Below are 26,412 nucleotides of genomic sequence, written 5' to 3'. Positions count from 1 at the left end.
TTTTCATTTGTCTGTTTACTCGTGAAACACCCTGTATACTCCTTGTACTCTGAAAATTTTGAAACAAATGCCCTCACCCTCATATGAAAATTCAAATTCTTCTTGTTGTGAGAAACGTTCATCCAGAGACTTTGGTTCATCCCCCCGACCCTGGTTACATTGCCCGTTGAAAATGAAATCGGCATCTGTTTACTGCAAAACACGTGTTAATGCTGATACGAAGGGTTCAAACTTTTCTACCTGATTCGAGCTTTTCAGGAGGCCATGGATGATTCGAGAATTATTGATGTCCAGAATGCTCCAGAATGATGAAAATTTTCAGATTTCATTGGAACTCTTGCGAAAACTGTCTCGTATATTGTCAAGTTTAGATTTTAATTCATTCAGAACTTTGAAGTTCGACAAATAATGATGTAAATAATTCAATATTATATTTGCCCCAAGACTCGAAACTGTTCGAGAAACGATTTATTTAATGATTTGAAGACGAATAAATCAAAAAATTATGTGTGTTGATATTATATTTTCATTCATTGAAGAATATTTCGAATAATAAGGTCAACAAATGATACGAACAAGATACTTATTCAATTAACCTTATGATCCGAAACATTTCAGAATTTATTTCGTGTTTAGATAATCCGCTGCAGATCGTTTTTCACAATACGACTGTCAATTTAGGACCAATTATAGAACGATTTAATTAATAGATCAATAGCTTTCGAAAATGTTGGTCAGTCTATGAACTGACAACTCATTTTGACAAATGACGGATTTCAGTATCCGACTGCTATATAGTATGATGAGAGTTCAAAAAAATTTGTATGGACTACAGAATTTAGATGGTTGATATTCCGCGTCGCTAACAGTCAATCACATTTCCTTCAGCGTAGTTGTTGTTTTGAAGAAAAAGTAGTAGATTCTCGCAAAATCCGAAACTCTACATGTATAGCAGTTGTTCAGTTCGGGATTAAAGTTTATCCTAGATTGATTTTGACATTTCAGTTCAGTTCTGTCAGATTATCTAGGATCATCTTAAATCTCGGCCTCATCCTAAACTGAACAACGGGGCCTTATAATAATAGCAACGTGGCATTAATTAAGTCGGTATATTATTGGAATGATATTAATTTTTTATAGCGGAAAATAGTGGTTTTCAGCCTCGGTATTTACGAAATTCATTTTATTATTTTTTTTAAGGTGAATCGGCCCGAAATCTTGGATCCCCTCACCTGCTAGTTTCGTAGACTCCTATGACAATAGAGTTTAAGTTTGAATATACCCTCAATGAGTCCGGTCCTGTAATCGTCAACTTTCAATGTTCCGTTTTATTGAAACTTACAAGCTTAGGCAGATAATGAGTTTTTAGCCGAATACAACTGAATTATTTGGAGTTATAGCTGAACGAAAATTCGGGAAATTTGAATAAACTCCTCTGTATATCGGAAACGGAATGCACAAGACACACATATGAGGTGTTTTTGAACTCAGCTCAATGCCCTCTATTCACGGTTTTCGTTTGTCTGTTTACTTGTGAAACACCCTGTGTACTGAAAAATCGCAAAAGACACCTCGAGCAATTAAGAAATGCAATTAAATCGAGTAGTTTCTTTTGATCCGCTATGATGGAAAATGTCAATATCCAGATATTATTATTATTTATATAATAATATCTCGAAAACCAAGGCTCTTTTACCAAACGTAAAATATATTTATCTGAACCGCCATAGAGTCCTCTACCCGCAGGATCCATATTACCCATTCATTACGCCACACCCTGTATAATTATTATCATTATATCAATGTATTGAAAATAAACAGACATGAATACGAGCCAGTTTTTTTGTGAGGTGAAGCCCCTCTTGCTTCAAACTTCTTTTAATTATTTTGACTACTAATCACGCAAGATGATTTTTGTTGAAGAATTCAACATTCTTGTAATTATCCGTTCATTTCTTCAAGAGATACCCATTCCCTACCACCTTTGATTATTCAACTCAATGCTAACACTGCATCAAATGCATTTCATCTTCGGGTTGATTTTTTTGAATTCTACAACTGATGTAACGTCTTCAACCTCCAGCCAAAGAAGATAAACAACAGTAACTCTCCTCAAGCTACTGATCACTTGTATTTTCCATATAAATAAATAGGCGTATGAAGTTTATTAATATTATCTAGTATCGTTCTCGAACTATTTACAGGTTTCAATATGTGTGAATGAATCGGAGGAGCAGCTGTATTCTATATATGAGTAGAATTCGAGCTGTCTTACTTTCTGTCCTCCTAAAATCTGACAACGTTGCGGGAGCTGAGAGCGCACTACTAATAAGAAATATATGCGGAGGTAGTAAGGTCTGATTCGTTTGAAGAAAAATTTTTCGATAAAAATCTTTTCCCCTCTTTAGGTACCCCTACTATTTACCTTCCCCTCTACATATATAACCAAAAATTATCACAATTATATAACTCCTTCACCCGGAGGTCAGGTCGCCCAATGAACTTAACGGAGGTCACAACGAACTACGAGTTCATATAGATATATATATATATATATATATATATATTGTGAAAGTTTTGGTTTTTACCTAGCATATAATATGTTGAGTTTGGATTGATTGGGCATCTAGGTCTTCAAAAAAGTTGTAAAACAGTTTCGGCGCATCCGCCTTCTTCAGTATACATAAATCATAAATCGACATCTAAAAAGTAACATATATAATATAAAATAGAATAATATAGTCATTAAAATATCTCACTGTTCATTTTTGCTCTTTTCTGGTCGGTATTGTTGTGTTATTTATGTTAATGTCATATATGTCAATGTCAGGGGTCAATGGAATGTTGGTTGTCTTGTCTTCTTCTTTCTATCGGTGGTCTTCTCAGTATTGGCATGTATATTTGACTGAGATTTTTCGTGTCTTGTTTGTCGTTCACTACATTTTCATTGTTTACTTGTATGTGAATCATTTCCAATATTTCCCTTCGTCGTTGTTGGGGTTCTATTCCTAAAATTTTCGTGTCATCGTAATTAAAATCATGTTTTTGATTTTTTTTATGTTTATTAAGTGCTGTAGTTGCGTTTTTTGCATATTTATGTGCGTTTAGTCTGTCTTTTAGTCTTTGTGAAGTCTGTCCTATGTATTGTTTGTCACAGTCCTTGCAGGGTATACTATATATGACCTGTGATTTTTTTGTCTTGGGTGTTGGTGCTTTCAACTTACTAAAGATGTTTCCCACTTGATTGTATGGTCTATGTACTACTTCTCGGTTGTAAGGTTTCAATATATTACTTATTTTCTGTGACAGCCCTTGTATGTATGGTAATTGTATTCGTTTTGTGGTATCTGTTGGTGTTTTCGTATGTTGTGTGTTGTATAGTCGGTGCGTCCTTTGTTTTGTTAGTTTTGTGATAAGGGTTTCAGGGTAGTGATTCTTCGTCAAAAGTTCCTTCACCTCTTTTAAAGTTTTCTCTCGGAGTATTGGGGATGTTAATTTTAACGCCCTGTCTATGTATCCAATGGCAGTATTTTTCTTATGTGAATGGTGGTGTTGGGAGTTATAATCTAATATATGTGTTGTGTTCTGCTCCTTTCTGTGCCATTTTGTCAATAAATTTCCGTTTTTTCTCATTAGTGTCATGTCCAAGAAGTTCAGGCAGTTGTTTTCTTCTTCCTCAAGTGTAAATTGTAGAAATTCGTGTGTGTTGTTGAATTCGTTCAAAATCGACTGTATTTCGGTTGTTGTTGTTATAACTAAAATGTCGTCCACATATCGTTTGAAGAACGTAGTTTTATGTTTTTCCATGATTTTCTTTTCTATCAACTCCATTACCAACTGTGCTATCGTGCTTGATAACGGGTTCCCCATGGCTACACCCTTAATTTGTTTATAGAAATTTTTCTCATATTGGAAGAAGCTATTGTTCGTGATATGTTGTATTGTTTGGATGAAATCTTCTTTTGGTATTAATGTGTGTTGTCTGATTATTTCCCAATTATTTTCGATTGCCTCCTTTATTAGTTCTGTGGGAATGTTTGTATACAGAGATTTTACATCTAATGAGTGTAATCGATGGTTTGCTTGGATCCTAACATTTCTCAATGATTCTTTCAAATCGAATGAGTTTTTTATATAATATTCATTATTATTTATTGCGTTGGATAGAATATTCGCCATATATTTTGATAATTTATACAAAGGAGATTGAATGCAAGAAACTATCGGTCTTAGTGGTATATTTTGTTTGTGGACTTTTGGTAATCCATATATTTTTGGTATTTTACTGTTATGGGTCAATAATGTTTTCTCATCTTGTTTAGTTATATATTTCTTTTGTTCCCATTCTTTGATTATTCTTTTGTTTTCTTTCTCCAATGTGATTGTCATGTCTCGTTTAATTTGTTTATAGGTTGTATTATCGTCTAAAATTTCGTGCATTTTTTCGTTGTATTCGGTTTTTGTTATTACCACTATTTTATTTCCCTTGTCAGCTCTTATGACTTGCAAATCATTGTGTGCTTTCAAAAATGTTTTAGTTTTTTCGAAGTTAGATTTCATCATGTTTTGTCTCTGTTTCTTGCTCCTTAGTTGTCTCTGATGGGTATTTAGAGCTTGTGTGACATTAGCTCGAATGTTGTCCTGGTCTTCTTTTGATAATTCTTCAATGGTATTTTCAATTTGTGTAATAATGTTAAATGTTGCGATTTCATTTTCTCTTTCTATCTCAATGGAATATTTGGGGCCCAAGTTTAGTGTTTTCACCACGAAGTCAGGTAGTACTGTTGTTGACAAATTTTCTACTCCTGTTTGATTGTTGTTTACGTTTTCACTTTTTCCCTGAATTTGTGCCAACTTCTGGATTTTCTTATTGTGAATGGATACACTTCTGGTTGTGATGAGGTTTAATCTTTCATTTATATAGCACTCCAAATTTTGCCTTGAATGTTCCCCTTCGTCCTTTTCTTTATTGTCCAGAATCGTTCGAATGTTACCTTCCAGTGTATTTATGTTCTTGGTAGTGTCAGTGATCAGCAAATTGATGGTACGAAATATGAACTTTTTCTGTAGTTTGTCATATTTATCAGCGAGATATTTACAATTATATGTGATGTGATCTGTTTTGAGTTTCAAGAAATTTGGGCATAGTTTTTGTTGCTTGCACTTAAGTAAAAATATTCTCCTTGTCTTTGCCCTAGCTAGCTTGTCTACTAGTTTTTGAATGTTTCCTTGTGTGAGCTGTTCTGTCCTATGTTGACGATCCATAATGCTTTCTTCCCCCTGCATTAATATATTGTGAAAATTTTGGTTTTTACCTAGCATATAATATGTTGAGTTTGGATTGATTGGGCATCTAGGTCTTCAAAAAAGTTGTAAAACAGTTTTATTTGTATAAACGTTTCGGCGCATCCGCCTTCTTCAGTATACATAAATCATAAATCGACATCTAAAAAGTAACATATATAATATAAAATAGAATAATATAGTCATTAAAATATCTCACTGTCCATTTTTGCTCTTTTCTGGTCGGTATTGTTGTGTTATTTATGTTAATGTCATATATGTCAATGTCAGGGGTCAATGGAATGTTGGTTGTCTTGTCTTCTTCTTTCTATCGGTGGTCTTCTCAGTATTGGCATGTATATTTGACTGAGATTTTTCGTGTCTTGTTTGTCGTTCACTACATTTTCATTGTTTACTTGTATGTGAATCATTTCCAATATTTCCCTTCGTCGTTGTTGGGGTTCTATTCCTAAAATTTTCGTGTCATCGTAATTAAAATCATGTTTTTGATTTTTTTTATGTTTATTAAGTGCTGTAGTTGCGTTTTTTGCATATTTATGTGCGTTTAGTCTGTCTTTTAGTCTTTGTGAAGTCTGTCCTATGTATTGTTTGTCACAGTCCTTGCAGGGTATACTATATATGACCTGTGATTTTTTTGTCTTGGGTTTTGGTGCTTTCAACTTACTAAAGATGTTTCCCACTTGATTGTATGGTCTATGTACTACTTCTCGGTTGTAAGGTTTCAATATATTACTTATTTTCTGTGACAGCCCTTGTATGTATGGTAATTGTATTCGTTTTGTGGTATCTGTTGGTGTTTTCGTATGTTGTGTGTTGTATAGTCGGTGCGTCCTTTGTTTTGTTAGTTTTGTGATAAGGGTTTCAGGGTAGTGATTCTTCGTCAAAAGTTCCTTCACCTCTTTTAAAGTTTTCTCTCGGAGTATTGGGGATATTAATTTTAACGCCCTGTCTATGTATCCAATGGCAGTATTTTTCTTATGTGAATGGTGGTGTTGGGAGTTATAATCTAATATATGTGTTGTGTTCTGCTCCTTTCTGTGCCATTTTGTCAATAAATTTCCGTTTTTTCTCATTAGTGTCATGTCCAAGAAGTTCAGGCAGTTGTTTTCTTCTTCCTCAAGTGTAAATTGTAGAAATTCGTGTGTGTTGTTGAATTCGTTCAAAATCGACTGTATTTCGGTTGTTGTTGTTATAACTAAAATGTCGTCCACATATCGTTTGAAGAACGTAGTTTTATGTTTTTCCATGATTTTCTTTTCTATCAACTCCATTACCAACTGTGCTATCGTGCTTGATAACGGGTTCCCCATGGCTACACCCTTAATTTGTTTATAGAAATTTTTCTCATATTGGAAGAAGCTATTGTTCGTGATATATTGTATTGTTTGGATGAAATCTTCTTTTGGTATTAATGTGTGTTGTCTGATTATTTCCCAATTATTTTCGATTGCCTCCTTTATTAGTTCTGTGGGAATGTTTGTATACAGAGATTTTACATCTAATGAGTATAATCGATGGTTTGCTTGGATCCTAACATTTCTCAATGATTCTTTCAAATCGAATGAGTTTTTTATATAATATTCATTATTATTTATTGCGTTGGATAGAATATTCGCCATATATTTTGATAATTTATACAAAGGAGATTGAATGCAAGAAACTATCGGTCTTAGTGGTATATTTTGTTTGTGGACTTTTGGTAATCCATATATTTTTGGTATTTTACTGTTATGGGTCAATAATGTTTTCTCATCTTGTTTAGTTATATATTTCTTTTGTTCCCATTCTTTGATTATTCTATTGTTTTCTTTCTCCAATGTGATTGTCATGTCTCGTTTAATTTGTTTATAGGTTGTATTATCGTCTAAAATTTCGTGCATTTTTTCGTTGTATTCGGTTTTTGTTATTACCACTATTTTATTTCCCTTGTCAGCTCTTATGACTTGCAAATCATTGTGTGCTTTCAAAAATGTTTTAGTTTTTTCGAAGTTAGATTTCATCATGTTTTGTCTCTGTTTCTTGCTCCTTAGTTGTCTCTGATGGGTATTTAGAGCTTGTGTGACATTAGCTCGAATGTTGTCCTGGTCTTCTTTTGATAATTCTTCAATGGTATTTTCAATTTGTGTAATAATGTTAAATGTTGCGATTTCATTTTCTCTTTCTATCTCAATGGAATATTTGGGGCCCAAGTTTAGTGTTTTCACCACGAAGTCAGGTAGTACTGTTGTTGACAAATTTTCTACTCTTGTTTGATTGTTGTTTACGTTTTCACTTTTTCCCTGAATTTGTGCCAACTTCTGGATTTTCTTATTGTGAATGGATACACTTCTGGTTGTGATGAGGTTTAATCTTTCATTTATATAGCACTCCAAATTTTGCCTTGAATGTTCCCCTTCGTCCTTTTCTTTATTGTCCAGAATCGTTCGAATGTTACCTTCCAGTGTATTTATGTTCTTGGTAGTGTCAGTGATCAGCAAATTGATGGTACGAAATATGAACTTTTTCTGTAGTTTGTCATATTTATCAGCGAGATATTTACAATTATATGTGATGTGATCTGTTTTGAGTTTCAAGAAATTTGGGCATAGTTTTTGTTGCTTGCACTTAAGTAAAAATATTCTCCTTGTCTTTGCCCTAGCTAGCTTGTCTACTAGTTTTTGAATGTTTCCTTGTGTGAGCTGTTCTGTCCTATGTTGACGATCCATAATGCTTTCTTCCCCCTGCATTAATATATTGTGAAAATTTTGGTTTTTACCTAGCATATAATATGTTGAGTTTGGATTGATTGGGCATCTAGGTCTTCAAAAAAGTTGTAAAACAGTTTTATTTGTATAAACGTTTCGGCGCATCCGCCTTCTTCAGTATACATAAATCATAAATCGACATCTAAAAAGTAACATATATAATATAAAATAGAATAATATAGTCATTAAAATATCTCACTGTTCATTTTTGCTCTTTTCTGGTCGGTATTGTTGTGTTATTTATGTTAATGTCATATATGTCAATGTCAGGGGTCAATGGAATGTTGGTTGTCTTGTCTTCTTCTTTCTATCGGTGGTCTTCTCAGTATTGGCATGTATATTTGACTGAGATTTTTCGTGTCTTGTTTGTCGTTCACTACATTTTCATTGTTTACTTGTATGTGAATCATTTCCAATATTTCCCTTCGTCGTTGTTGGGGTTCTATTCCTAAAATTTTCGTGTCATCGTAATTAAAATCATGTTTTTGATTTTTTTTATGTTTATTAAGTGCTGTAGTTGCGTTTTTTGCATATTTATGTGCGTTTAGTCTGTCTTTTAGTCTTTGTGAAGTCTGTCCTATGTATTGTTTGTCACAGTCCTTGCAGGGTATACTATATATGACCTGTGATTTTTTTGTCTTGGGTGTTGGTGCTTTCAACTTACTAAAGATGTTTCCCACTTGATTGTATGGTCTATGTACTACTTCTCGGTTGTAAGGTTTCAATATATTACTTATTTTCTGTGACAGCCCTTGTATGTATGGTAATTGTATTCGTTTTGTGGTATCTGTTGGTGTTTTCGTCTGTTGTGTGTTGTATAGTCGGTGCGTCCTTTGTTTTGTTAGTTTTGTGATAAGGGTTTCAGGGTAGTGATTCTTCGTCAAAAGTTCCTTCACCTCTTTTAAAGTTTTCTCTCGAAGAAGAGAAGAACATAAATACACTGGAAGGTAACATTCGAACGATTCTGGACAATAAAGAAAAGGACGAAGGGGAACATTCAAGGCAAAATTTGGAGTGCTATATAAATGAAAGATTAAACCTCATCACAACCAGAAGTGTATCCATTCACAATAAGAAAATCCAGAAGTTGGCACAAATTCAGGGAAAAAGTGAAAACGTAAACAACAATCAAACAAGAGTAGAAAATTTGTCAACAACAGTACTACCTGACTTCGTGGTGAAAACACTAAACTTGGGCCCCAAATATTCCATTGAGATAGAAAGAGAAAATGAAATCCCAACATTTAACATTATTACACAAATTGAAAATACCATTGAAGAATTATCAAAAGAAGACCAGGACAACATTCGAGCTAATGTCACACAAGCTCTAAATACCCATCAGAGACAACTAAGGAGCAAGAAACAGAGACAAAACATGATGAAATCTAACTTCGAAAAAACTAAAACATTTTTGAAAGCACACAATGATTTGCAAGTCATAAGAGCTGACAAGGGAAATAAAATAGTGGTAATAACAAAAACCGAATACAACGAAAAAATGCACGAAATTTTAGACGATAATACAACCTATAAACAAATCAAACGAGACATGACAATCACATTGGAGAAAGAAAACAATAGAATAATCAAAGAATGGGAACAAAAGAAATATATAACTAAACAAGATGAGAAAACATTATTGACCCATAACAGTAAAATACCAAAAATATATGGATTACCAAAAGTCCACAAACAAAATATACCACTAGGACCGATAGTTTCTTGCATTCAATCTCCTTTGTATAAATTATCAAAATATATGGCGAATATTCTATCCAACGCAATAAATAATAATGAATATTATATAAAAAACTCATTCGATTTGAAAGAATCATTGAGAAATGTTAGGATCCAAGCAAACCATCGATTATACTCATTAGATGTAAAATCTCTGTATACAAACATTCCCACAGAACTAATAAAGGAGGCAATCGAAAATAATTGGGAAATAATCAGACAACACACATTAATACCAAAAGAAGATTTCATCCAAACAATACAATATATCACGAACAATAGCTTCTTCCAATATGAGAAAAATTTCTATAAACAAATTAAGGGTGTAGCCATGGGGAACCCGTTATCAAGCACGATAGCACAGTTGGTAATGGAGTTGATAGAAAAGAAAATCATGGAAAAACATAAAACTACGTTCTTCAAACGATATGTGGACGACATTTTAGTTATAACAACAACAACCGAAATACAGTCGATTTTGAACGAATTCAACAACACACACGAATTTCTACAATTTACACTTGAGGAAGAAGAAAACAACTGCCTGAACTTCTTGGACATGACACTAATGAGAAAAAACGGAAATTTATTGACAAAATGGCACAGAAAGGAGCAGAACACAACACATATATTAGATTATAACTCCCAACACCTCCATTCACATAAGAGAAGTACTGCCTTTGGATACATAGACAGGGCGTTAAAATTAACATCCCCAATACTCCGAGAGAAAACTTTAAAAGAGGTGAAGGAACTTTTGACGAAGAATCACTACCCCGAAACCCTTATCACAAAACTAACAAAACAAAGGACGCACCGACTATACAACACACAACAGACGAAAACACCAACAGATACCACAAAACGAATACAATTACCATACATACAAGGGCTGTCACAGAAAATAAGTAATATATTGAAACCTTACAACCGAGAAGTAGTACATAGACCATACAATCAAGTGGGAAACATCTTTAGTAAGTTGAAAGCACCAACACCCAAGACAAAAAAATCACAGGTGATATATAGTATACCCTGCAAGGACTGTGACAAACAATACATAGGACAGACTTCACAAAGACTAAAAGACAGACTAAACGCACATAAATATGCAAAAAACGCAACTACAGCACTTAATAAACATAAAAAAAATCAAAAACATGATTTTAATTACGATGACACGAAAATTTTAGGAATAGAACCCCAACAACGACGAAGGGAAATATTGGAAATGATTCACATACAAGTAAACAATGAAAATGTAGTGAACGACAAACAAGACACGAAAAATCTCAGTCAAACATACATGCCAATACTGAGAAGACCACCGATAGAAAGAAGAAGACAAGACAACCAACATTCCATTGACCCCTGACATTGACATATATGACATTAACATAAATAACACAACAATACCGACCTGAAAAGAGCAAAAATGAACAGTGAGATATTTTAATGACTATATTATTCTATTTTATATTATATATGTTACTTTTTAGATGTCGATTAATGATTTATGTATACTGAAGAAGGCGGATGCGCCGAAACGTTTATACAAATAAAACTGTTTTACAACTTTTTTGAAGACCTAGATGCCCAATAAATCCAAATATATATATATATATATATATATATATATATATATATATATATATATATATATATATATATATATATATATATATATATATATATATATAGATTTGTTCGACCGCATATACAGACCCAAAACGGTATACTCGACCGACTTTTCAGTCCAAAAGTGACGTTGTCAGACCCGGCTCCGGGTCTGGGAACGTTCGACCATAGAATCGTTATAAGGGGGGTTAGGGGATGCTAGGGGTGAATTTTCAGGTGGGTCTGAAAAGTCGGTTATACTCGTTATTATATACAGAAAACTTCAGAGTTTGGCCAGTGCGAGGGCGCTTCGAGCGACATGAACTTGATGTATATAATCCGCATAGTTGACCGACGCATCTAGTCCGAAAATTTGGCAACGCTGCAGTTGAAGAGCTTGAGAATTTATTTTGTCATCTTTTCGATTTATACACCTCAAATGTACTAAGAGAAAACTTATACGTTCCCGGTATGATGAACAGTCGTCATGAGAAATATTCAATGACAATATTTGGAATTGAATTGAAGTGGTGTTATTGGATTCTTTTCGTATACGAACTATAATAGCACACGTATGGAAACTTATACAAGCCCGATTAAGTGAAGTGAGTCGACCTAATTTCAGGAGCACTGGCACGTTTAGGATCCTATGCACAAAAATTGTATTTTCACCACACCCTACTTGACCCTCTGTCGTGTTTACGAATTTACGAATTTCCTGAACATCATTGTAGCTATATTTGGTTAACTTGACAGGAGCTCTTTTCCAGAAATTTTTCAGAAGATCAATATACAAAAGCAATGGAGATTTTTTACTCCTACCACAGTTATAAAAAGGTTTTTTCAGTATGAAGTCCTTATATTCTTGAAAAACTATTCTTGAAAACTCTATCTCTGGTACAAATATTCTTCAGCAACTTCATTTTTGTTCGAATCATAGAGATGAAATATTGGAAATTACTCGAGTATCCCGAACTAACAATTGGAAATTTTCAGTTCAGGATGTGGAAGGGTATTCCTCAGTCAAACTTTCAATTTAATCATTCATCAAAATACACATAAAAATCATTATCAATTCAGAGGACTTTTAGTTACACGATTGGTTTTCGCCTATAGGTACAAGTTAATTTACAGAGTGATGTGATACCTAATATAAGTTTAATATAGATATTTGAATTAGCTTGAGCTGAAATGAACAGACGATATAATATACCAAAATAAATCAAAACACCTAAAAACTGTCTCTCACCAATTTATTCTACAAGAACTACCGGTTTCGGGATGACTAATCGCATCCCATCTTCAGGTTCCAACACCAGAAACACTGTTATGAGCCTCTGGACTTTAAAAACCTACTGGGATGTCATAATTCTGGAAAAGACCATAGTGATTTTTCAAATTTTGACATTTAAATTGACATTTTCTGGAACTCATCTATGTCTTGAAATTTTTACTTCTCGTAACTAGTAAATTATTTCGCAACTGTTGCGATAAACTAAAATTGAATACCTTCAGTGACGACTGAGACGATTTAAAAGGAATCTGCGAGGAACGTTTGACTATTGACGGCAGAGGGTAGAGTAGGGTAAAGTTAAAATTAATTTTTTTTTGGCGAAGATCCTGACTTCATCGGACGTTTATAGTTTTGCGGACGTGTGATAATCTAGTTTGCATACGAAAAGAATTCAATAACACCACTCAGATTCTATTCAAAATATTGTGATAACTTTTTCTTTCAAGGTGTTCCAGACATAAAAATCCAAAAGCGTAAGGTCGGGGCTTCTTGTTGGCCATCTTACCGGACTGTACCTTCCAATCCATTGCACCCCAAAATATTGATTTATTTAGTCCCGTACATTCCGGCTATTATGAGCTGGGCAGCCATTCATTTGAAACCAGACATTTTCTCCAATATGTCTGTCAAGATGCTTTGAATCAATCGGATCGGGAAATATTACTCGTCCGAAAAGTCCACCTCTCATGACTGCCAACCACACGTTGACCCCCAACCCATGTATGGAAAAGAGAAAACTCCCATGCTACCATGGTTTCTCATTTTCCACATGAGTTGAGGGTCAACGTAAGATGGCCACAAAGAGGCTCCGACCTTACGCCTTTGGATTTTTATGTTTATTTATGTTTATTTATGATATTTATGACCGAACATGAGCGGTATAACTCTGTTTCCCACAATTACGTAGCCTAAACATTGGCTTGAGCAGGAAATGGCTCTCTGCGTTGCTCAAGTTACGTCTCAGACCTTGTCGTCTCAGGATACCTGTGCCACAAGATAATCTAGTCGTAGCCGCAACCAAAGTTGCACTGACAGCGTTACCAGTGCAGCTTTTGAACACCTTCTAACGCAGCTCCTACAAAAAGATGGATCAATCGAACAGGACAAAATTCTTATCCGGAGGTAAAATACCCTCCCATTCGGATCTCCGGGGGAGGGTGCCTGAGCGAGTGAATCATCGAACAAACACCAATGAAAAGCACATAGCTTTTGCAGCATGGAACGTCAGAACCTTGCTAGACAACCCCAAGGCCGACCGACCAGAGAGGCGTACTGCCCTAATCGATAAGGAACTGCAACGAACATCCATTGCAATAGTTGCTTTAAGCGAAACACGCTTTTCGGACGAAGGTAGCTTGGTAGAACAAGCGTATACTTTTTTCTGGAAAGGCTTGCCGGAAGGCGAAATCAGACAACATGGCGTAGGCTTTGCCATTAGAAACGACCTGGCCGCCAAACTTACCGAAAATCCAGTTGGTATCTCAGAACGTTTAATGACCCTACGTTTTCCTGCAGCGAATAACACGTTTGTGAACATCATTGCAGTATACGCACCCACTTTGAACTCCTCTGACAACTTGAAGGACACTTTTTACGAAACACTCGTTGCTACATTAAGAAAAATCCCAAAACGGGAACGAATTATTCTCCTTGGAGACTTCAACGCCAGAGTGGGCAGAGGTCAAGACTCAGAACTATGGCCGGGAATAATAGGGAAACACGGCACAGACAGCATTAATTCGAATGGAGAACGTCTGCTGGCTCTTTGTGCAGAACACAATCTGTGCATAACGAACACCTATTTTATTACGAGACCCAATTCAAGGGGGACCTGGCGACACCCGCGCTCAGGGCATTGGCATACCCTCGACTATGTGATCGTGAGAAGGAAAGATCTGAAAGAGGTGTTGGTCACTAAACCCAGAGCAGATCTGGAGTGCTGGACTGATCATAGACTGGTAATCTCGAGAATGAAAATCTCAATGCGCCCAAAATACCAACGCAAGCCAAAGTATCTAAGAGAGCGCCTTCAAATCTCCAAACTACAAAACCCTTCTACAAAGGAAAGATTCACAGCTGCCGTCAAAGATAGCCTAACACCACCGGATTATAACGACGACATTGAGACTCATTGGCTCCGTTTCAAGTCATCCCTTACAAATACAGCGAAAGAAATACTGGGCACAGAACGCTCCCGAAAATCCCCAGACTGGTTTGCCGACAGCGAAACTCATATCGCACCCCTTTTGGACGCAAAACACAAAGCGATGAAAACCGCAATTAACAAGCCTGGCGATGTTGCAGCCCAAATAAGTTTCATAAACATAAAACGCGAGGTCCGTCAAGAAATAAGAAAAATCAAGGACAGCTGGTGGAAAGAAAAAGCTAGGGAAATACAAGCTTACGCCGATAACCATGACTACAGGCGTTTTTTCGAAGCTATTAAAACTGTTTACGGTCCAAGCAGAAAAGCTAGCTTTCCTATAAGAGATGCTCAAGGAGCTATTCTAACTGATGATAGAAAAATTCTCGAAAGATGGAAGGAGCACTACTCACAGGTCTTGAATCAAAATAACGACTCGGATTTATCCATTTTAGACCTGCTCCCCGCGTATAGTCCGATGACATCGCTTGATGACGAAATCTCAATGTCGGAAATCATAAGTGCGATCAAAAATATGAAAAATGATAAGTCACCTGGTCTAGACGGCATTCCGGCGGAGATATTCAAAGCCTTAGATGAAGACATTCTCAATAGTCTCCTAACACTATTCCGCAAGATCTGGAAACAGGAAGATGTGCCACAAGACTTCAGAGACGCTTTAGTTATCAACCTCTATAAGAACAAAGGCGATACGTCGAATTGCAACAATTACAGAGGCATATCGTTGCTTAGCGTGGCCGGTAAAATTCTCTCGAAGATTATGGCTAATCGTCTGGTTCCACTCTTAGAGAAGCTTTTACCTGAATCCCAGTGCGGCTTTCGACCAAATCGAGGTACGGTGGACCTAATTTTTACACTGCGACAGCTACAAGAAAAGGCCCGTGAACAACAAACAAGGATTTATACAGCCTTCATCGATTTAAGCAAGGCATTCGACTCGGTGAATCGGAGAGCGCTATGGAAAATCATGGCACGTCTAGGAGTACCCGAAAAATTCCTAGCAGTGTGTAAAAGCCTTCATACCAACAACACCGCTAGAATACAGCACAATGGCTCTACAACCGACCATTTCTCAACCAACTCTGGAATAAAACAAGGCTGCGTATTAGCGCCTTTACTGTTCAATATTTTCGCGATAGCTGTATCGATAATTGCTGACATGAGCATGCCCGTAAGAGGTGTTGGGATAAGATTCAGATTTGATGGAGGCCTGTTTAACCTGAAGCGCCTCAGAGCAAAAACCCGTACCAAGTTTATCACGGAACTTCAATATGCAGACGACTGTTCACTCATCGCTAGCAGCTCAGAGGATCTACAGATAATGATGGACACCTATAAACATATATACGAAGCTTTAGGCCTTAGACTCAATATTGATAAGACCAAAATCCTGGGAGTCCGCCAGAAAGCCTTCAAACAGATATCAGCCTGGACAATGAAACTCTAGAACAGGTCGAGCAGTTCAAATACTTGGGAAGCTTCATAAATACTAGGGCTAACCTTGACACGGAAATACACAACCGTATCAATTCGGCATCACGGCCATTCTGGAAGCTGAAGGACAGAGTGTTTCAAAATCACGACCTCAATCTGAAGACCAAGACAGCTGTTTACAGAGCAGTGGTCCTCCCAACGCTTCTTTACGGAAGCGAAAGCTGGACTCCCTACAGGCGACATATTAAACAGCTTGAACAGACGCAGCAACGTCATCTAAGACAGATAATGCACATCAGATGGTTCCACAAAGTTTCGAATGCAGAAGTCTTGCAGCGCGCGAGTTGTACAACAGTTGAGATTCAAGTAACGAGGGCCCGACTCAGATGGAGCGGCCACATTCTGAGGATGCAAGACACAAGACTCCCCAAGGTAGCTCTATACGGCGAACTCACTGAGGGAGCCCGGAAACCAGGAGGCCAGTATAAGCGGTTTAAGGATACACTACATCAATCCCTAAAATCAGTTAATGGCAACCATAACTGGGAACAACTAGCGTTAGACAGGTCACAGTGGAGGTCTTTGGTAAACAGATATAATGGAGAATCGAGAAGGATACAGCGGCGGCCAGATCTGGTTGGTGACTATCCATGCCCTGAGTGTGGAAGGATCTGCAGGTCACGGTTGGGTCTCTTTAGTCACAGGAGGGCACACAGTCGCAACTAGCACTAAGAAATTACTTATAATAATAATAATATAATAAGTCTGTTCGAATTTTTTTTTTTTTTTTCTTCTTCTTCTTTTTGTAGATTCATTCCCGGTAACGGGATACAGCAATGAATGAATGAATGAATGTCTGGAACACCTTGAAAGAAAAAGTTTATTAAATTAGCGTTCAGACTCGAGAGGTCCTGATCGAAAGAATAATATTGTGTTATGCTGAAATGCGTCAGAAACTTCGCAGGGTTGCAGATTCACTACAAAAACGATGTATAAAATGTATTGAACAAGGCGGTGGACATTTCGAGCAATTATTACGAGTATAAGTACTAGTAGTAATTTGTTTTCTTTACATGTTTTCATAAAATCTATATCATTAAAATTTAGTTTATTCATTTGGGTTATTTGATTTTGCAGATAAATTCATGATTTCCATTTGAATAATTTTAATATTCAATCATTCAATCAAAATAAGGTTTGGAATGTGTCGAGTTTTTCGTTTTTATCTTGTTAGCCATTATATTCATATGTTAACACTTTCTCCTTAACCGTATATTTCACAACTGGAACCGTCTCCCTGAATGCGTAGTGCGATCGACCTCGGTAAACGGTTTCAAAAACAGTTATGACAGGTAGAAGTCCTCTCTGTGAGGAAGGCTTAATTTTGTTCACTTCAGGATCGTGATATTCATCCCATCCCCTTACCAAGCCCGCAATAAGAAATTTTTTCGTACACACGAATTCTCATCATGTAGCAGATTTATTGCTGTTTCCAGATATGTGGTCAAATTTAATTAGGCTACGAGATTACTGTAGTGTGATTGATACTATTAGAAAAACTGGGAATATTTCGTGAAATCAAAAAATGTTATATTAAAGAATAACCGATAACATTTCGATTATGTGTTATATGACATTTTTCGTACCAAATCACTTGTATGATCTCATCATGAAGTTTGGCCCTTTTGAAAGTGGACACGCTGTATAAACCAACACACCGGTCAACACCAAATTTGACTTTGACTGCAAAGCATAAAATTTCGATAGTTTAGGTCCTAATTAGACGAAAAAAAAATATATGGCATGAAAAAGTTTGCTTTTGTGTTTGGGAGACTGATTCAACGATAGCATTTACAATAAAAACAAGCAACATGTGGAGCCCATGGCTTGTCTTGATTCCGAACAGGCAAGTCAAAATATGCTTCATAGGCTTCAGAGAGAACGTGGGATGTCTTTAATTCGTATTTCACGTCACGAATTATAATAAATTGACCACATATAAAACAAAATGCATCAGCATCGTATTTACACTTTCTTGACGATATTTGAAGTTTGTCTGGGCTAGTAAACAACACCTGATCATTGTTTATGACTCGAGTGCCCTCTAGTGGCACCTTGTAAACGTAAAAACCCCACTCTCATCGGACGGTCTTTTTGAATTATTAAAAATTATAAAAAAAATTAAGAACGACTATTAATACTATAACTATCACAAAAGCAAACTTTATACCAAAAAAAGTTATTTTCCTTTCTTTTTTGTGCATAATCAACCGGAAAATCCTAGTATTAACGTTAGGACAAAGAACAAAAATTTTTTTGTAGAGTCGTGTAATCAATTAGATTTCAACCTTGACAGTCGAAAATTAATTTTTCAACAGTATTCAATTGCAAAGCGCAGTATACAAGAGTTTCCTCTCCACATGCAGTATGTAGAATGTTTAGAACTTGGAGATAATATTCAACCTTGAATTTTTCAAATTGTATGGCCAATCACAAACCTTCTTTGTATATGAGAATCTGCAGTGATGATGATGATGCTCGTTCACTGAAGATCATGCGTTTAATACTCCAGAGATCGAATAGTATCATCGTGTGAAACCATAAGAAAAACTACCGGGATATTCGAAAGAATACGAAGGTCTACGAGACAGAGAGTTGATGCATATATTTTAGCGAGAGGTAGTCATTTTGTACATTATAGTTATGCGTTATTGTATCTGAAATAAAATGAAACGTACTGTTGTCAATTATGCTCATTAATCGAAAAAAATTTCAATTTGTTAAATTAAAATATTAGGGATATAATTTTCTTCCGGAAATTAGTAATTTAACCTTCAGAAAGATTCATAGAACATCTTTATCTCCCGTCATAGACATACAATATCTCAGAATATTCATTCTATGGAACACTTTTACGACGAAATGGAATGAACAGTAATCAGAACTGATTGCAAGTTTATATTTCTTCCGGGAAAGTATCGAATGTATCGAAACTTTGCAGGTGATTTTTTCTCCCGAATCGAATAGGAATCCATAAGAGAATTTTGGTTTTTGAATATCTATCCCACGAAAACAATTTTTGAAGGAAAATCATAAAGGGTTGTTATGTTCAACCCTTAATAATGAAATTATGAGATCTAAAAAATTGTGTGAGTAATAATATATACTTAGTGCTTCATATTATGTATAGTTTTATGACTCAGTGTTTTTTAGAACCCGCAAAAAAATCAACTACTATGAACTCGTCATCGCCTTCCAAAGGCTGTATCTTGGATGGGAGGTCCATTTCGAAAAAAATTCATAGGAACTACCCCTGCTTATTTTCATCGAGAAATTATCTCCCTTAGTCCTTTGCATTTGTATAATATTAACTTTCCACAAAATATTTCTCCTGGCATGCCACAGGGCATAAAAATCGGGGAAACACATTTTCAAAGTAAGGAATGGCCTGGACAATACCTATCCAATTAAATGAATTGGTCCAGGAGGCCCAACTGGGAACCATGACCTTAGAGATTACCAGATCTGAACCTTCTATGCAATTCTTTGTGGGTACAATTGAAGGAGGTTTATGAGGAGGATATCCAGACGACGAGAAACCGATTGAATGCATTCAATTGAATGATGAATTTTTGTGATCTATTAAGAAACAATGGCAAAATGGATCGAAAGGCTTTATCTCATAGGAGAATTCAACGTGACAGATGTGTACAAACAAACGGTTCTCATTTCGCAAAACTTTTAAAATCATATTAACGGAATTTGAACGTCAGTAATCAATTTTCTCATTTTTGTTTGTGTTATTTCATTTCAGTCTTTCGCATTAATGAATGATTGTACCTATCGAGGAAAGCTATTACGATTATTCTGGTCGTTTTAAAGCTTGTTATGGAATATTTCACATCTCATACCTATTCATTGACGCGATATTTATAGGAATTAATTAGATTTTGCTTCTTTTTTTTATTTCAATTTGGAAAATACATTAGAAGAGGAATTCTGGGCTTGGCATGGACTTCTTGGAAAGTGAAACAATTATTTTCAATTCGACATACAGGATGATATGATAAAACTGAACACATTGAATTAGGTGTGATGAGTCTAGCTCTGGAATATTAAAACAATTCATATTTCGCTCTCTAGATCTCAATTTTTTTCAACAGTGTTCTAATAAATTTTGTTGATTTTTGTCTCATTTTTATGATAGTTGGAGTACTTGCACGAATTTCAGGAACCCCCTTGAAGATTTCAGAAGTAAGCTAAAAATTAATTTTTCATATTTTATTACAATCATTTTATGTATACAGGCCTCTCAAGGTTATGTTATTAATGGATCATTTGAGAAGAATCTGTTAAAAAGGAATTTGCTTCATGAGAATATTGAGAAAATACTTCTTTCTCAACAAACTCACACATATATGAATTTCTACCGTAACACCTACTTTTTCGCGTCATTTTATACATCGAAATTGTCGGCTCCAGTCCCGTCAAACTGGCAACAGCGCCGGGATCGTGAACGTTGGCCATATTTACCGCTGGAGTATATGTGGGATTGTAAAGTTGGTGCAATGTCTCGGGTTTGGAAAATATTATCGATTATGCTACTTTTTCGAATGAAGGAATTCTTTTCCCCTCTAAGTGTGCCTAAGGAGTTATAATTCTCATTAACGTTATTTCATCATATATACTCGAAGAAAACATTCGGATCATGTGGGTCTCAGGTCGCCTTAGAAACGTATCGGGGCTGGAAACGTCTATTGGACAAATATATATATATATATATATATATATATATATATATATATATATATATAGTTATAAAGTGTTAATACCACCTCCAAAATAGTAACTCGTTTAACGCTCTCACCTCATATATATCGATGTCACCTCCGAAATCGGAGGTGACAACGTTTTGCCTTGTTTTTTAGCTTGTTAGATTCAGGAGGCTTCAGGGACCAACATATCAAAAAATCGTTTTGAGGTCACAACGCACCCCCTTTATGTACTGAACAATCTTTTAGTTCGAGTGTATATCACTGGCGCTAGTGTGCTGAGCTGTATATCGGAGAATTGCTCTGAAAGACTCTTTGCTCGTTAGCACCTCCGAAAATGGCAACGTTGTACTGCGCAAGCAGATGTAGACAGGCGGAATATTAGTATACGGAGGAATTAAGTAAAGAGAGGCGCAGCGCGTTTTCTCCTCCATTATTGCAAGCCAGGCGGCATATCTCAACGATTTTTTATCGCATTCCTCTGTAGGGGAAAGAATCACGTGAAAGAGAACCAATCTTGGCTCTCTCGAATGGGATTATGACTGTTTATATTTCATCGTGCGTATATCTATGCATCCGTTGAACTTCTTTCATCTCAAGCTAACACTATAATTCTGAATTTGGCGAACTATTTCATTACCTATCTGAAAACGAATCGATTTGAGTCTTGTCCATAATGATATTTCTTCTCTCTATGGAAATGATCCATATAGATAATACTACCTATTAGTATAACGAATAATCAGTATTGTTACATTGCATATAATAAAATAACCTGTTCAGAGAAAAACATTTTTTGGATAAGAAAATTCAGATGTTAATGGTGATGAATATTCAAGGACAATGAGCCAATCCGAAAATTTTCATTTCAGAATCAGGAGAAATAAATGCTACAAATTTCACAATATCACAGAAATGAACAACGTCGGCTAAACCGAATGTTGGACATTGTGTTATTTCAAATGGAAAGCTCTTTATATTTTTCTTGAATCAGATTTCTCAATGATTTTGAGGAATCCTTTGCTCAGAAACATCTCTTTTATTATCGATTATGTTTAAATATTGGATTTTCCCGAAAATTTGAAGAGCTTGTACCATCTCTCTGGTTTAAATATTTCAGTGATGTATCATAAAGAAAATTACCAATTATATCGAAACAAGTAAGATTTTATGAAGAATTCGCCAAAACAGATTTGCATTTTTCGATTGATCATACTGGATGTAAGGGAAAAAATAAACAAAATTGAAGTCTTTGGAAGGCCTCGAGTCAACATATTTTGAAATTGCAACCATATTTTTGTCAAGATATAATGAATCTTCAAAATGAAGTTAATAATATAGATACATACTCGGATACATATGATTGAGATACAGATGATTGATTAACTTCTACTATCTAAAATAAAAAGGTACATAGATAAAATATAGCTATATACAAGATATCTGTAAACAAATGCGAAGGAATAAGGGAGATGATTCCTTAATGAAAATAAGCGGGGGTATTTCCTGTAAATTTTCCAAATCGACAGCCCTTCCAAGATACAGCCTTTGAAAGGAGATGACGAGTTTACAGTTTTTAATTTTTTTTACAGGTTCTAAAAAACACTGATTCATAAAACTATACATATTATGAAGCACTGAGTAGATTGTTACCAGTTTCAACTTCGGCAAGCTCGTAGTTTGGGCGGTAAATTGCTATCGATTTTTTCAAGGTGTCTCTCCCTTAAATTCAAAAATTTCTGTGAAAATGTTGAAATTTGAGTTATTATGCTATTGTCATAGAAGTATACGAAACTAGCAGGTCACCTCAAAAAAACATAATAAAATGAATTTCGTGAATACCTACCGAGGCTGAAAACCACTATTCTCCGCTATAAAAAATTAGTATTATTCCAATAATATACCGACTTAATGAATGCTACGTTGCTATTACTATAAGGCCCGGTTGTTTAGTTCAGTAGAGGCCGAGATTTAAGATGATCCTAGATTGATCTGACAGAACTGAACTGAAATGTCAAAATCAATCTAGGATCAACTTTAATCCCGAACTGAACAACTGCTATAATAATAATAATAATAATAATAATAATAATAATAATAATAATAATAATAGGATGTCTCGGAGGAATGAGAGCCAACTACGTGGAAGAATTGAAGATTATTCCGGCCTGCAGATCTTGGGCCGAGATACTAGCGCACAGAATGCAGAAGGCGGTGTTGCTTGGGTCACTGCATATCATCAGATCCCATGAACTCTAGATGCCACTTGCAGCTCATCTCTTGTGTTAAGGGACGCTGCAAGGGCCGGACGAAGAACTTCTCCGTCGAAAGTGTGAGGGGTTTTTAGTGAGTAGCCAAACAAGATCTCGGAGTCTCACACAACCTAGAGTGCGGACCCTCTGGGCGCCCATAAAGGGTTTTCCCCTCACACGAAGGAAAAAAAAAAAAAAAAAAAAAAAAAAAAAAAAAAATAATAATAATATATTTCAATCCTTTCAGACATTTGAAAAAAATGTATAGGACACGTACAAGAAGAATATAACTCGATAGATCGAGAGAAAAATAAACTAATCAATCAAAATTTATACAAAAAAAATTCAGGTATGCTATAGAAACATTTATCAAGCAGTAATGATTTAACATGATTTTTGAATTGCCTATCGTTCATAATTCTATAAGAGTTGGGCAATTTATTATAAAGTTTGATGCCTGTGAATGATGGTGACAATTCATACTTGGCAGTGTTATGTTTTGGTATGCACAGTATTTCCTTATGTCTCGTCTCATATTCATGGAAGTCGGAACACTTATTCAAATGATTCAAATTAGAACGTATATATAAAAGACACTGTAAGATGTAAATACAGGGGAAAGTCAAAATCTTATGTTCCTTGAAAACTGGTCTACATGAATCCTGAGGTCTTAAGTTGAAAATAAGTCGGATTGTTTTTTTCTGGGCCCTGAACGCCCTAATGCTATTTGTTGAGTTACCCCATAACACAACATTATAACTCAAATGGCTGTAAACCATACTGTAATAAATACCCAGCAAAGCATCAGCTGGAAGTGCACTCTTTAGTCGCAATATTGCATAGTATGAACTGTTAATTTTTTTACAAATGTGATCGATATGATCATGCCATCTCAAATGTGTGTCCAAATACAAGCCCAGAAATTTCACACATTCCGTTGACTGCAAATTACCATTCTGGTTTACAATAACAAAAGGTTCAGAAGCTTGGTCACGAATTTGAAATTTAACTATTTGGGTTTTATTAAAGTTAACTATCAGTGAGTTTTTGTGACACCAATCAATGAAGCTCTGAATTACAATTTCACAGAGTGATTTAAGTTCCATTGAACTAATTGCTTTGATTGCTACGGAAGTGTCGTCGGCAAAAAGAATTATTATAGAAGCAATAATATAATCAGGCAACTCATTAATGAAGAGTATAAAGAGCAGCGGTCCAAGAACCGATCCTTGAGGTACGCCTAGATCAGACTCATATTCTTGAGATTCATAGTTGTTGATTTGAACATAATTTTTTCTGTTAGTAAGATAACTGTTGATCCAGTCCAGAAATATACCCCGGAAACCTATTTGGTACAACTTGTCTAAGATGAAATGGTGATTAAGGCAGTCGAAGGCCCGCGAAAGGTCAAAGAACAGGCCGGCGACGTAGGAACCACTGTCCAAGCACTCATAGACGTACTCCACAAATTCACAGCTCGCAGTCTGGGTGGATCGACCAATTCTGAAGCCATGCTGCCTACTAGTTAGGATGGAAAACTGAGACAAGTAATCATGCATTCGCTTATATACAATTCTTTCGAACACCTTGGAAAGCTGACTAAGTATGGAGATTGGTCTATAATTCGCTATGTTATCGATGTCGTCTTTCTTATGGATAGGTAAAACCCTAGCTAACTTAAGGGCAGATGGAAAAAGGCCTGTGGAAATCGATTCGTTCACGAGATCGGAGAAATATTCCGCAATTAGAGGGGAGATTGATTTTAAAATTCTGGCAGATATTCCGTCATGACCAGTGCTACTACTATTCTTTAAACTGACAATGGTGTTGCAAACTTCATCTGGCAGTACAGGAAAGAAAAAAAAATTATGATTCATCAATTTGTGAGTGGTACACTTGTTTGACATAGAGTTACCATAATAGTTGCTCAGCGCCAGCCTGTTCACCTGACTAAAGTAATTCACGAATGCATCAGCCACTTCCTGAGGGGAAGATAGCTTTTTATCGTCGAGGGTTAGTGTAATATGCTTCCGAGTACTAACTGTGCCGTGTTCATGCTTAACCAGTTTCCAAACTGCTTTGTTGGTATTTGCAGATTCTAAAATGAAATTTCTGTTATACTCAATTTTCGTATCTTTGACCAGCCGAACGTAATCAGACTTGGCTTTTCGGTATTGAACATTAACCCTGGGCGTATTTAAATTTAGAGCCAACCAGTGCAAATTACGTAAATGGTCTCTGGCTTGAAGTAACCGATGGTTAACCCATTGTGGTCTTCTTGATAAATTAGAGTTCAATTTTTTCAAAGGACAAGCAATCTCAATTTTGGATTTCAATATATCGATGAAATTTTGGAATTTTTGATCAACGGTTACAGAGTGAATACTATTGAAATCAATGTTGGAAATCAATGAATTGAGTTCATTGAGATTATTTTGAGAAACCATTCTGATTGTTTTAATCTCCCTATTGGTTTTCTCTACTGGGCGATTGACGTATTCAAGGACCACTGCTCTGTGATCGCTAATAAATGGTTCAACAACTGTAACATTCACAAGAGACTTATCAGTATTAGTTACAATATAATCAACTTTGCTGGAAGATGTTATCCCATGCTTATTTGTGAAAACTCTTGTGGGCTCTGAGGAGCCAACGAATAGGTTCAGACTAATAAATAAATCATCGAGCAGCTGACGTGATAAATCCCCATCGTCCAGGTAATTCACGTTTAAATCACCACATAAGAACACTATTCCATACTTCGAGATACAGTAATTCAGTACATACTGTAGGATATTATATATGTAGAGTTTCGGATTTTGCGAGAATCTACTACTTTTTCTTCAAAACAACAACTACGCTGAAGGAAATGTGATTGACTGTTAGCGACGCGGAATATCAACCATCTAAATTCTGTAGTCCATACAAATTTTTTTGAACTCTCATCATACTATATAGCAGTCGGATACTGAAATCCGTCATTTGTCAAAATGAGTTGTCAGTTCATAGACTGACCAACATTTTCGAAAGCTATTGATCTATTAATTAAATCGTTCTATAATTGGTCCTAAATTGACAGTCGTATTGTGAA

At 35.7% G+C, this 26,412-nt stretch overlaps 3 protein-coding genes across 3 annotated transcripts; 1 reads left to right on the top strand and 2 right to left on the bottom strand.

Annotated features, from left to right (window-relative positions):
- Nucleotides 1–2,826: 2,826 nt before the first annotated feature.
- Nucleotides 2,827–5,265, bottom strand: LOC123315954. The gene is made up of 2 exons (XM_044901861.1): nt 3,225–5,265; nt 2,827–3,008 (listed from the first exon to the last, which is right to left on the bottom strand). The coding sequence occupies exons 1-2, from the start codon at nt 5,263–5,265 to the stop codon at nt 2,827–2,829; spliced, it is 2,223 nt and encodes a 740-aa protein (XP_044757796.1).
- A 305-nt stretch (nt 5,266–5,570) lies between these two features.
- LOC123315953 lies at nt 5,571–8,009 on the bottom strand. The gene is made up of 2 exons (XM_044901860.1): nt 5,969–8,009; nt 5,571–5,752 (listed from the first exon to the last, which is right to left on the bottom strand). Exons 1-2 carry the CDS (start codon nt 8,007–8,009, stop codon nt 5,571–5,573), a joined length of 2,223 nt encoding a protein of 740 aa, XP_044757795.1.
- A 734-nt stretch (nt 8,010–8,743) lies between these two features.
- LOC123315952 lies at nt 8,744–11,163 on the top strand. Its single transcript, XM_044901859.1, has 3 exons — nt 8,744–8,761; nt 8,956–10,765; nt 10,982–11,163. Exons 1-3 carry the CDS (start codon nt 8,744–8,746, stop codon nt 11,161–11,163), a joined length of 2,010 nt encoding a protein of 669 aa, XP_044757794.1.
- Nucleotides 11,164–26,412: the final 15,249 nt, after the last annotated feature.

Source organism: Coccinella septempunctata, chromosome 6, assembly GCF_907165205.1.
Source record: "Coccinella septempunctata chromosome 6, icCocSept1.1, whole genome shotgun sequence".
In the NCBI taxonomy this organism is placed as follows: domain Eukaryota; kingdom Metazoa; phylum Arthropoda; class Insecta; order Coleoptera; family Coccinellidae; genus Coccinella; species Coccinella septempunctata.
The sequence above is the reverse complement of the archived record's forward strand: the minus strand, read 5'-3'. Positions and strand labels throughout refer to the sequence as shown.

Bases quoted from the DNA above. Each gene is read 5' to 3' on its own strand.
- LOC123315952 (XM_044901859.1), top strand. The intron at 10,766-10,981 runs GTAAGTTGAAAG...CGAAAATTTTAG, and splicing joins TCAAGTGGGAAACATCTTTA to GAATAGAACCCCAACAACGA.
- LOC123315953 (XM_044901860.1), bottom strand. From the start codon at position 8,009: ATGGATCGTCAACATAGGACAGAACAGCTCACACAAGGAAACATTCAA. The intron at 5,753-5,968 runs GTAAGTTGAAAG...CGAAAATTTTAG, and splicing joins TCAAGTGGGAAACATCTTTA to GAATAGAACCCCAACAACGA.
- LOC123315954 (XM_044901861.1), bottom strand. From the start codon at position 5,265: ATGGATCGTCAACATAGGACAGAACAGCTCACACAAGGAAACATTCAA. The intron at 3,009-3,224 runs GTAAGTTGAAAG...CGAAAATTTTAG, and splicing joins TCAAGTGGGAAACATCTTTA to GAATAGAACCCCAACAACGA.